Source organism: Coffea arabica, chromosome 10e, assembly GCF_036785885.1.
Source record: "Coffea arabica cultivar ET-39 chromosome 10e, Coffea Arabica ET-39 HiFi, whole genome shotgun sequence".
NCBI lineage: Eukaryota > Viridiplantae > Streptophyta > Magnoliopsida > Gentianales > Rubiaceae > Coffea > Coffea arabica.
The window spans coordinates 13,616,086-13,629,673 of NC_092328.1; the positions used below are offsets into that span (position 1 = coordinate 13,616,086).

Consider the following 13,588-nt stretch of genomic DNA (forward strand, 5'->3'; position numbering starts at 1 on the left):
AACTAAAGTGGAAATAGACTTCTTAACCGGCTGCAGGTTGAATACCCAAAATACCCTCATTTATAATAGAGAGGGAGAGAGAATCAAGAACTGACTCTCTCTCGTTCATCCTGTGTAAGGAGAAAAAACCCTAAAACAAGGGATTTGTATACTAAATGGGTAAAATACAAGGAACCCCCTTGTGGTTTCGCGAAAAGACACCTTACCCCCTATCGTTTAGAAACCTCCACCTAAATACCTTAAACTTCATAACTAAAGTGGAAATTGACCTGTAACCGGACGTGCGACTTAATGACGATGGATATGCGAGAATCCTTTGTAAAGAAAATCCTCCCTCCCCTATTCTCCTCCTAAATAACACAAATATTTTTTGATCTTCTCTTTTATGATTCAAGAATCATGACTGCGTTCTTTCCGCGGCAAAGTGATCGATCTGTCATCACCGTCACATTCTACTCCTATATTTTAGTATCGGTTGCTTTTGATCAGGTCCCACCCTCAATCAAACTGGGCGACAGACGAGAAATGCTTTATGGAAAGAGTCATGTTTACAAGCTCGAGGAATCTAAGGGGCGGTAACAAAATGAAACAAGTAAGGAAGGGGAAGTACTTTTAGAGAAGAGCAAGGCATTCCAATTGCCAGTTGACCGATCCTTTTCATTCGATTGAGTTCCAACCCCGAGTTCAACACACGGGTAAGCTTCTTCTTCCTCTTCTCATCTTGAGTGTCTTTTATTATTACTGGATGTAACCTAAAAGAAAGAAAAGGATAACGCCGGAATCTAAAGCTTTCCAATTCGAATTGCCTTTCCCTGTCTTTGCCTAATTCGCTTCTTAACGCACAGCATACCCGGCAAGAGCAGCTGATTCAATAGCTTTTCACTCCTCACCCCTTGGATGAAATTCTCTTTCGTTTATGAGTTACAAGTGGGAATTGAATTCAATCTTAAGCTTCGGCCTTCGGTCTTCCTCTTAAGGGCACTTCACCAACCAACCAAAGAATGTCCTCTGCCTTAAGGCCTGGGTAAAGGAAAGATCTTTCCTCTGGTCTTCTTAAAGCGGCGGAAGCAAGCTAAAGATTTCATTTCCATTGGCCAGAGCACCGACCATCTCAAGAGTTTCGATAGCTTCTGATGGGCATTCTCTTTCTTTTAGGAGTTACAGATGGAAGTAAAAAGCATTAAAATGCTTTTGTAACAATTTTTTCTTTTTTTTTCTTCTTCTTCTTTTGGAGAGACAAAGGTATTCGACCTACAACCGGTAACTCAGCCAGTTAAAAAGTCAATTTCCACTTTAGTTATGAAGTTTAGGGTGTTTATATGTAGGTTTCTAAACGATAGAGGGGTAAGGTGTCTTTTCGCGAAACCATAAGGGGGTTCCGTATATTTTACCCATACTAAATTGTTGCTGAAATATCGTGAATCTGAGTTGAAAACGGCGTGATTGCATTCGGTCGCGAAGAAGGGAAGGTCAGATTGGTGAAGAAATCTGATTGTGAAGCTTGTTCGACATTTCTAGGTGCTAGAGGTGATCTAGCATCTGATCAACCTCATACCCATCCTGTTGACCAGGGAAGCCAATCCATCCCTAATTCAGCACTTCAGCATGAAAACGTTCATGTGGTTGGCGTAGATGGTGACAGTAGTTCAGTTGGTGAAGCAGCGGAGGGTCCAGGATATCCTTCCCAGTTTATGAGTCGACTTGAACAGTTGTTGAGGGGAGTGTTTGCTGGTGATCATCTACAGGATGACAGTGGTAATTGCCAGGTTACAGATGCAGATGGTGTTACCAGGCATGTTGGAGCTGCTGAAAATGGAAATCGTCCTGATGCAGTAGAAGCAGGAGCAAGTGACGAGGGAACCTTTCTGTCCAACGTATTGCGGCAGATTATGCCCATTATATATGAAAACGGAGGAGGATCTGGTTCCAATGACTCGTCTTCAAGTGGACAAACTACCGAAGAGAGGAACACACAAGGGTCATCGACACAGGGTGAAGAGAATGGGAATCGTGCATCCTCCTCTCGTCGGCAGGAAGACCCTCCGGCTGCTAAGCAGTCAGATCCAAAACGGCAAAAGCGGGATTGATTTTTGTTGAAGGTTGTTTTATTATTTGATTCCAGAAAGGACTTGGTTTATGCCTTTGTGGTTGAAGATGAAGATGAAATATCTGCAAATGAACTTGCAACTTGCTTTTTGTTCTTTTCTTATTCGCTGATTATTTCTTTTCTTTGTGGAAACAATGGATTAGGCGAGGTCCATTTACTTCTATGTTGGGTTGCATAGTAAGCTTAATAATTTGCCAGATTGGTGAGGGTAGTTTGGAAATGAAACTCAAGATCTTTTCAAAAGAGCCTCGCATACCCATCATCAGTAGGTCGCTCAGCCGGTTATAGGTCTATTTTCACTTTAGTTATGAAGTTTAAGGTATTTATGTGTATGTTTCTAAATGACAGGGGGTAATGTGTCTTTTCGTGAAATCATAGGGGGGTTCAGCGTATTTTGCCCTTAATTTTAATCTTGAATGTTTGGGTTGTGGAAGTTGAGCTGATGAATGCCAAGACATCACAAAATAGCATTTTTTAAATCTCCATCATCCTCTTGGACCCGCAGACATAGTACACCAGAACCCATTTTATGTACATTATTTTCTTGGACTTAGGACGTCTTCTTCCCATGCTGCCACGTGGTAGCTCCAAAGTTGAAGTTTAGCTTATTTCTGCTCGACTGACATTGCTTGTTTTATTGGAGGAAGTCTGTTCAGCTGCTAAAGTTTAGCTTACTAGTATAAATACCCGTGCTATGCACAGTAGATTACATTTTTGAAAAAAATTACAATCTATAGAGGAATTTAAAAATAGTAAAATGTTATAATCACGGGCACATGAAAGTATATTTAAAAAAATGAAACTTTGTAACAATAATTCAATATATGATAAAAACATCTCCATTATTTATAAACTATCACTTTGATGAAGGTTGGATCCTGAAAAAAAATAGAAATCTATATCATAAATTGAGCGACATAAGGGTCCAATTAAATATAATTGAATATTTAATTTGATAAATAAATGAAATACTTACAAACATTTTACTTTCGATTTGATAATCTTCTACGAAGGCGTAAACATTCTTCACACCAATCAATTCTGAGTACGAACGCCAGTATTGGGGGTTTAATTAATTCTGTTGATTTTTGTGAAGTTCGTACTATAAATGAGAATGCACGATTTTTGCATGAATTAATGTGTTGGTCGAACAATGCAACTCCATTTTCCTGACAATTAAAAGCATACATAATTCAAAATTATCTTTTGTTTTAGACAGTTTGTAAATAATATTGTATAAAAATATATACATATAAATAATGTATACCTTTGTTTTTAAATCTCTAAAATAAAAAGCATCACAACGAAACATGAATCGTGCATGCCTGTCTTGAAGAGCGAGGTATAGGTTACCACTGAAATCTCTAATTTCTATGTTAACATTGTATCTGTTAAGAAGAAATTGTGATGTATGATGTAAAAAATTATATTAAAATTCAAAATATATGAAAATAATTACTTGACAATAGTGTCGACTACGTCATTACAATGGATACACATCATTTTTGCAAAATGAGATTGACATGGTTGTCCACAATTTTTGCATAACTCATGGAACATATTGTCTATGTTGATACTTTGAATGTAAGCAAGAATCCGAAAATATTTAATCTAAAACAATCCAAAGAATGTATAGATTACAATTATTAATTCGAAACTACATGTAGATACTTGTTCATTACTTAATTAATTGAGAGGAATTGTACCGTAGGTATAACTGCATATTCGGATATCCATATTCTCTTAGCATTTGATATCAATAATGCTTGGGACACTGTAAAACTGCATGACCGCAACCACGTCACTAATTTCTGAGCACATTTATCATTCTCAAACCTGCAAATTTTTCAAATATATATTCGCAAGAGTATGAAATATTATTAATAATTTAATATTTTAGTATTTGTAAAACTTACCAACTGTGTAGGTATTGAGCAAAATCCAAGTAGTAATTGACTTACAATTTGCTTGCTCGAATAGTATAAAGTGACGGTCCTGCACAATGTGCTATATTTATTGATAAACTATAAAAATTAAATAAAATAAAGTGAAAATAAATTGAATTACCTTTATGGGAATCAGTAGTGGCATGACGACCATCTGACATGCGTGGGCTAATAAGGATACCAACAGCAAGTGGAAAGAGATCTTACTCAATCTTATCATGGAATTGGATTTGAAGAGGTTTCATTGTAGTGGGAAGATGTGTGAGGAGAGTTAGTTGGAATTAACTTCTTGTTTGAGGGAAACGTGGGAGTGTTTAGTTGGAGTTAACTTCTTGTTTGAGGAAAACGTGGGGGTGTAATGTGCCCATGATATTTTTTACGAAATAAATTAAATGTAAAATGCTATAAAATTAGAGTTGAGAGTAGGAAGGATTGTGAAGGCTTGTTGCTAAAAACCCCTTTTCAAATTTATATAGATATAGATTTCTCCTCGGCTGACATTGGTGAAACGTTTTCCTAAGTTACTTTTGGTCAAATGCAAGGTACCAGGCTGGTTAAAAGTACATTATTCTTTTACTTCCTGCACGTGACCTTGTTTTTTCTTTCCTTTATTTGGTAGTGCATTGGTCTTCAGACTCTTCACAGGAAATCAGGAACGGCTCCACCAACCCCAACCACGCCAGTCTCGAGACCTGGGTTCCCTTTTCTCCACTGTTTTCATTAGCCATCCGACTCCCTCTCTCTAACCCTTACTTTCTCTTTCTTCTCGTCTTCTTCCTCATTTTTTTCTTCAACAATTGTGGCAGCAAAAGCTGACCAAACTTCTCAATCTAGTGAAAGAAGTCTTGATGATGAGAAAGAAAAAGAGTCTTACCTTGTTGTTCTTGTTGTTGCTCTTGGTCAGAATCAAAAACAAAAAAAAAACCTAAGAAAAGAAAAGAGGAAGAAGATGAGAGAAATTAGAGGATGATTGAAGGGAAGATGAAGTGAAGAGTGAGACTGATGACGAAGAAAGGAGAGGAAAAATGGGCATTTCTGACTCCTCGGTCTCCACCCCACCAGGTAATCACGATAAGGTTAAGGAAAAGAACAATAAAAGGGCACAAACATGGTTAAAATTACAAGAAAACCCAACCAAACATTAATAAACGGACGCACAAATCTCTAAATTTACGGGCAAAATCGGACCACCAAGGGCATTATAGAGAAAGAAAATGCAAAGTCAATATCAGAAAATTCAGAAGCCACAAATTTCACCTTTATGGTACATTGGAAACCCATGAAGCCATGAGAATTACCATCGAAACCGGCACATGGTTGCACTGAAGATGCCATGTGGCAGCTTGGGAAGAAGCTACAGTAACATCAACTGGAACTTATATTGTAGTTCGAAACCGGCACATGGTTGCACTGAAGCTGCCACGTGGCTGCTTGGGAAGAAGCTACAGTAACACCAACCGGAACTTATATTGTAGTTAGATATATACACACCTTTTCTTGGTAATACTGTAGAACTTGTTTGAGAAAGGAAGCAACTAGGCATCAGATTCTCGTTATATTATTTTGGTGGGATAATTTACTGCCCTCTCCCAAGGTTTCAAAAGGATCATTTACCTCCCTTTTAGGTATTTGAGATCTAATACTTAACTCATCTTGGTCAAATAACTTTTTATTACCCTTACAACTTTGGAGATTTTATGTAGTTATACAGAGAAAAACAATTGAGCCACTTGTGACTAGATTAACCATAATTTAGAATGTAAAATATTTTAAAATCTTGAACACTAATTTTTTAATGATAATTATTAATACTTTAAAATTCTTTGTTGTCTTTTTTGTAGTTCTTGTAATTTCTCCCCCCCCCCCCCCAAAAAAACAAAGATTAAAATTTCTATTCATATATTATTATTTCTTAGATTTTTTTTTAAGAATAACAGGATGAATACCAAAAAATTTTTTTAAAAAAGAGAGTAAAGTATAAAAATATGTTTACAATTAAATTTTATTAAATTATGGATAAAATGTAATTACACGTAATCTATATCTTTCCCATCCTTTTGAAAATATTTGGTGTTTATTTTCTTTTTCTTTGCATATGTAATCCAAACTAGATGGTTAGAAATCGATTTTCTCTACTTTGATTCCTTTTCTTTTCCTCAAATCATTTTCTTTATATTAACAGTAGAATTTTCTACCAATATTTTCAAATGTGCATGATGTGCATATAGGCGCTAATTTACTGTATTTGCATCTCACACTCTAGTGTGGCAAATGATATATATAACACCCAATGGTATATCCTACCACGTAGCAGAAAGGAGTAGTCATTAAGAGTATAATCATCCAAACAATATAGGCATTTGCCACCTTGTAGCATCTATAAATACCTGACTTCGGTACCGCAATAGCCAAGAGGTAACACAACCCCACTTCTTAGCTCTTTGCCTATTATTACTTTTTTTTCTCTAAACAATCTCTGACTTAAGTATCAGAGTGGCCTCAGGTTTCTATGCCAATGCTTTCGTTGTTTACTCTGTGTATTCCATATCCAGTTAGTGGGACTTGGTAGTATTTGTTCACGCAATATGCTCTTGAAGTTTCATATAGTTGTTGGAAAAATTTATGTCTCAACGCTTGAGGTGTAGAACTGATAAAAAGGTATAAAAGTACATAATAATTCATAAAATCCATAAAAATGATAGGAGACTATAAAAGTGGCAAGAAGTGATTAAATTTTGGAACTTTCTCCCCTTTTCGCAGATTTAATTTTTGCCATAAAGAGAAATAATGGGTAATGTGACTAAAAGTTTTATGAGTGACGTCAAAACAATCTAGTCATATTTTTGGTATATTTGTATGCATTAGTTGAGTCTTTGAAGGGTAAAGCGCATGAAAAGACACACTAACCTACTGAATACTCGAATCAAATTTAATTGAGTTAGAGTTGGTTCGAACTTAGTTGGCTGACTAATTAAACCAAATATGAACATCATTTTGTGTTAGGTAATATTTTAAATTAGCTCAAATTTGATTAGATGAGCATAGAGCTTAGCTCAAATTTGACTCAATAAAGAATTGTTTGAATTCGGTTCAATAAATAAATAAGTCAAACTTGAATCACAATTTTAAATTCATTTAAATAAACAAATAAACCCGAATCCTAGTAAGCGGAGGGAATTGCAACTATGAGGTAGGTTTCAATGGTGCCTGTAAAATCTACTTTTGTTTTTTAGTGTAAGTGGGAGCACTTGTAAGATCTGCTTAATTAACCTTACATGCAACAAAGTCCTTAAACCATGGAACACTAATTTGTCACGCTAGTGGATCTCGTGTTATTACCTTGTGTAACTTGCCTCCAAGAAAAAAAAAAAAGGATTGGTTTCTTACCATAATTGTTTACCTCCTCCTCCTTTTTTTTTGTTTTTTTGTTTTAATTACTACTTGCTCTTATCGGGCGCATAATACCATGTAGTAGGCAAAAACTCTACAATAGACTCTACAATGGACAAGTTTTTGCTTGCCAAAATCCTTTTTAACAAAACTTAATTATAGAGTTAATTACGTCTACCTTCGTTGAGGTTTGGTCAAATTACAAAACATAACCTCTAATTTGATCAAATTATAATTATACGCCTCTAATGGCCAAATGTTTATCAAATACCCCCATCACATTAGTTGCCATTAAAAGTTAAGCTTCCATCATCAAAATGCATGCTTAAAAATTCTAAAATATCCTTTTGCAAATTGAATCGATTACAAACACCTCCCCGAAGTTTTTCCAAATTATAATTAGCTCACCTAGAGTTTGTCCAACTGATAAAATAAATCTCTAGTTTATCCAAATCAGTCCAAAACTTTAAAATATTTAAACATTTATCATACAAACAATTTTTACTAGTCGATTGATTCAATTGCAACAAAATTTTTGAATAAAAGTCTCAAACTACACATAATTAGTAATCCTTTTTTTTGGGGGGCATTCTTTCATGTCTACGGGTTACAATTTGTGTAACTAAAATCCTCAACAAATTCTAAGGCTTCCAGATAAAGATACTTATTTGGAAATTAGAAGTCGAAGTTCAAGAAAGAAACTTATCCAGAAACAAGAATAAATAGGTTAATATTTTATTATGAATAACAGATCAAATGGTCTAGCTCAATTTTATTATCCCACACCAAACACTAGAAGTTACTGTAATGAATGATTGTTGTATGAAAAAAGTGGATTTGGAGAGTATGGTAGAAAACGAAATAAGACATATATGGACGAGATAGGAAGAAAGTTCTTCATTTTTTAATTTTTTTCATTTCTTAGTAGCAACCAATTGATTAATTTCATTTAATTTTGGTTTTTTTTTTCTTGTTTGGATCACTTAAGAGACTTCTTATATAGTTGGCTATTCAAAAAACTTAAATTGCATTTTGGTCGAACTATTAGGTTCTTTTTGAAATTTGAACAAATCTCAAGGGAGGCAAATGTAATTTTTTTGCAGGGCTATTTTTTGCCATTTCCTTACTTCTTGTTAGTTGGGTTTGGATGCCCTAAGCGTTAACTGTAATTTGGTCAACACCCAAGGGGAGGAGATGTAATTAACTCTAAATTACATCCTAACCCTAGAAATTCCTTTTACTGTGCTTGACATTGCGTACTACACCATGGAATAGAACAAGTAGTACACTATACGGTAGCCGTGGAAATCAAAACATTCAAATGACCAGTTTTTTTGGTCTCACAATCAGGTAATTCTTTTTCCTTTTCTTTTGCGTATGATTATTTTATCAATTCGTTCTTCATTATAACATGATTGCACGTTTAAAACATATAAAGATGCATATTTTTCCTTCTTGGCGTACTACAATGGGATTATATGCTTTGTTGGGCACATACTAAATTCAGAAAAAAAAAAGGAAGAAAAAGCAAAACTATATATGAAACAATGCTGTTTTTACATAAAGGAATACTGCTGGTGTTGAATTTTCTTTCTGAACATTATAAACAGTATCCGATTTCTACTTGTGTTTCAAGTTTGAGCGGTGGTTTTTCATGGAATAATGTTTATATATAAAGTACTACAATTCAAAAGCTTCAATTAAACAAAAGAATATAACACAATTATTCGTGTTGAAAGGCTTGTCTCTTCTTGGTTGTGAATGTTTTGGAGTCAATGGAACAAAATTTTTCCTCTTTAGGGTTTTCTTTTTTTCAATTTAAAACACTAATTCGACTTTACACCCCAAACTTGTATTCCTTTTTTATTACCTTGCATTCTAAATTTTAATTTTGGATACTTTGCACTATAATTTCTTAGATTGGTCCTACTTAAATCCAATCAACAACATCTTAGCAAAATTAATTAAATAGAGGACCATGCAAAGCAATGATAATATAGCATTTGGTTCCAAATTCAAATCTTTTCCTCTTTTGCTGACCACTTCTAGCAATGATTTACAGAGTCCTCTAATAGGCAAATTTATCCAAATAATCATGAAAAAAATCACAAAGCTAGGGGTCTTTCATATTCTTTTCTTAATCTAGAGTCACCGCACATGGCAATATTTTTATATTTTTTTAAACCAATGTCGGCAGTAGATTAATTTTTTATTTTATATTCCAGTCCCCAAGGATTGGAATGCAAAATTGAAATTTTTTTTAAATCTTAGTGTGTCACTGCAATTATTATTATTTTTTTAAAGTCTTAGTGTTTTGCCGCACGGTTATCAAATTTTTATTTTTTTAGGACACCTTCTTTTCTTGAGAAGACTGAAAAACGAAAACAAGAGTCCAGTATCCTAACGCAAAAAATTATAGAGATATACAAAAAAAACAAAAATGCACTCATCAAGAATAGGAAGAAGAGTCAAGCTACACTTTTTTTTACTTTTTTTTTTCTGTGTTTTTCCAAAAGCGCATGTTGTCTGATATTCGTATTACTGCAAATACCAGCGGGTAAGTCAAAATTTCTTTAACCTCTTCACCTAATCCAATCTTCTTTTATGGTAATCTATATATAATCTTCTTTTATGATAAAACTTGTATACAAGTGTTTAGTGCTATTACTAAAGATCTGTTTTTTTTTTCTCTTTTTTCTTTTATTGGTGTTTCTGCAGTTAATCAATTTGGCCTATTGAAATATACACAACTACAGAAGATTAGGGGAGGCGAAAGGCGTGGTGGCTGGTGGGCCTTTTGAGTAATTTCGTGTGAGGCGACACACTAAGACTTTAAAGAAAAAAAAATTGATAAGTGTGTTGCCACACATGATATTTTAAAAAAAAAAAAAAATTCAATTTTACAGTCCAGACCCTAGGGACTGGAATGTAAAATAAAAAAAAATTAATGTGTCCCCATGCACGTTGTTTAGAAAAAAATTTGCCAGCATGTGCGGCAACCCTTCATTAAGAAAAGGATCTGAGAGACCCCTAGTTTTTTGTGGGTTTTTTTTAATGATTATTTTGAGAAATTCGTCCCCCTTATGTGTTAGTTTTGCTAACACTGTTAACGATTCCTTAAGTGAGATAAATATGAAAAAAATGTAAAAAATCTCAGCGGCCACTAAACTATTGGTCAGATTATGTTTTGGCCATCAAACTATTTTTCGTCAGTAATTGGCCACTAAACAACTTAATTAGTAAACTCGTGACCATTTAGTCGATAATTGCTCTTAATCTGTAAAATTAGCAGTTAATCTGTGAAATAGGGTCGCGTAATTGTTGGACAAAATTACCCCGCACTTTGCCACGTGTACAGCTAATTTCACAGATTAATAGCAATTATCGACTAAATGGTCACGGGTTTACTGATTAAGTTGTTTAGTGGCCAATTACTGACGAAAAATAGTTTGATGGCCAAAACATGATCTGATCAATAGTTTAGTGGCCGCTGAGGTTTTTTGCCCTATGAAAAATTAGGGTACAAAGTATTTAAAACTAAAATTTAGAATGCAAAGTGAGAAATTTATATAATTCAAGGGTGCAAAGTGTGAAATTTATTCAAGGGTGTAAAGTGAAGTTAGTCCCAATTTTAATGACCGTGTACGATCTGCATTGTTGTGCTTCGCATATAGATTACTGAGCATCGCACATCAATATCTCGTGCTTCTAACTAGCTAATTGCGTCTCTGATTGATTAACCTTCACAAACATTGCAAAATGGATCAAAATTTCTGCTTAGGTATTTGCAGCTCTTAGCTTTTAGGAATCCGGTAAGCTAGACATTTTTTTTTCTTACTATAATTAAGAGTTCCTATGACTTGGAGTCTGAGATATTGGATAAGTGAAAGATTAACTACTAAATAACATGTTGGACGACGTTTGGCTTTTGCACATCTATTTCAATTAGAACAAACATGTAATGTTTGCAAGAGTTTCTCTCTCAATCAGCTGGAAAGGTGATTGAGAATAATCCGCATCTTTTAGGTAAATCAAATTTCTTCAAGTCAAAGAGTATCAGTTATTCTGGATAACATCATGCCTTGATTTGATTGATAAAACAAGTGTGATTCTGGAAGAATGCAATGGAGGAAGAAAACAACTTAATCAATTTTTATGCTAAAAAATTCAACAGGTTCGGGAAAGCAGTTGAAAAAAGCAACCAAACAGAATTTTCCATGGATGGGCTAAAGGGCTGTAAGAGAACTCAAAGAGAGTACATCTTGAAGAATGAGAAAATAGAGATGCAAGTTTTTCCGGGGCCAGAGGGAGTAAATCAGATGACATTGCTTTTGAATGTACTCATTCTACTTCCATTTGATTCGCTCTGCAGACTATTTCTTGTATGCAAGGCATGGTTCAACTTGATCAACAGTTCTATCTTTAGGGAAGCTCGATATCAGAAATCCACAGCTGCAACATTCTCTTTAAAGCAACTTGATCAGGGAAAAGTTGATAGATTGTCCCTGCAATCAGTCCTCGGATTGCCTCAGAATTTGTTCAGATATCTACCATCATTAGGTCATACAGATGTTGCTTCTATTTCTTGCAATTGCCTGATGGGAAGAGCAAAACCTGTTATGTAAACAATCCAAGTGATCATATTGGTTTTATTCTTGCAACTTGTAACGGTTTGGTCCTAGTTACAACAGAAAATCAGAGAAGTGTCATGCTCATGGATCACGGGGAAGCAAGTAAGACTCCCCGGAGGAACCATTGGATTTGATGATCAATCATATGGAATCATGAGCAAGCACTACACCAGTGCATATAAAATCGTGCACTTGTTTCGTGATAGGGAAAGATATGTCAGCTGTGAGATACTAAGCTTTAAAACAAGATATTGGCGTGCAGTTGAAGGGCCATCTCAATTCCTATTTCATTCACTCTCCCTTCCAATTTCAAAATCTGGAGTGTTGTATTGGCTACCTGGTGAGTCTGAGTGCACTTATCTCGTGTATATGAGCTTTGATGAGGAAGGTTTTCTTACGAAAAGTTTGCCAACTAGAAGTGCCTTGCATGATAGACTGATTGAGATGGATGGTTTCTAAGCTTTGTAACTCATTCCTCATTGCATGAAATGCAGTTGTGGATCCTGAAATGCAGTGAACTTGTAGAGGAGTGGGTGAAGCTGTGTAGCATCAGAAGCCATTGCAGCAGGGATTTGATTCCTGTTTGTGTTTCAAGCAACAATGAACAGATCTTTTTCAGGCAAAATAAAGTTCATAATGAGATACAGGCTTGTAATTTGGAAAGTGAGGAGATGCAAGCCATCAAGATTGCACCAGAAAAAGCATGTCGTTGGTATTTACCATATTACCTTCCCTGTCTATAATTCCCTTGCTTCATTAGAGAACTATTCAGAATTTTGTAGAAGTAACATATCATCCATTGAATCTCAGTTTGCGGTGTTCAGATTGATTACAATGTGGCTTCACTGTTCAAGCTCTTGATCGATTTCTAAATGCACAAAATTGTGAGATTTGGCAAATTGAGTGTGCCCTTGATTGGTGCATTCTTCATCTATAAATTGGTCTTTGCACTATGATGCCTATCTCCTACTCCTTGTCACCACTTACAATATCTTCATATATGTACTACTGGTAAAATGTCTGTTTTGTTACTAATATTTTTGTTTTTGATTGTTGATTCAAGCTATAGATTTCAAGAAAAAAATTTTATTTCAAAGTTTCAACATGCAAAGTTGGCAGTTTCGATGCATCTTTAACCTCAATTTTTTGCATTCAATTTTTTTCTTAGCATACTATCCAATGCTATCTAGCTTAACCTACAGACAGAGCCTGAAAAGGTTGATGCATTGGCTTGAATATTATTTCCTCTGGAAAACAAAAAATTGATGAGTTTATGGGCAGAAAAAATAGTTTCACATTTGTTAGTTGGAGTTTCATGAAACTATTGGGTGTTTTATCCGTGTAACTTTAAAGTGCTTGTAGCAGTTTACATCTACTCCTACTCTATACTAGGATGGGATCCAAAGGGGTTATGGGGGGAATTCAGAGGGGATTGAAACTATCACCAAATTAGACGGTGCTTACGTATCCGCTGGCCAAATCTTTCAAGAAATCCTGAATTTTTAGAATGCAGG

The 13,588-nt window shown here is 35.0% G+C and overlaps 1 protein-coding gene across 1 annotated transcript; it reads left to right on the top strand.

The window, feature by feature from the left end:
- Positions 1-334: 334 nt before the first annotated feature.
- LOC140015027 (uncharacterized) lies at positions 335-2,363 on the top strand. The gene is made up of 2 exons (XM_072066836.1): positions 335-695; positions 846-2,363. The coding sequence occupies exon 2, from the start codon at positions 1,692-1,694 to the stop codon at positions 2,085-2,087; it is 396 nt and encodes a 131-aa protein (XP_071922937.1). The 5' UTR covers positions 335-695; positions 846-1,691; the 3' UTR covers positions 2,088-2,363.
- Positions 2,364-13,588: the final 11,225 nt, after the last annotated feature.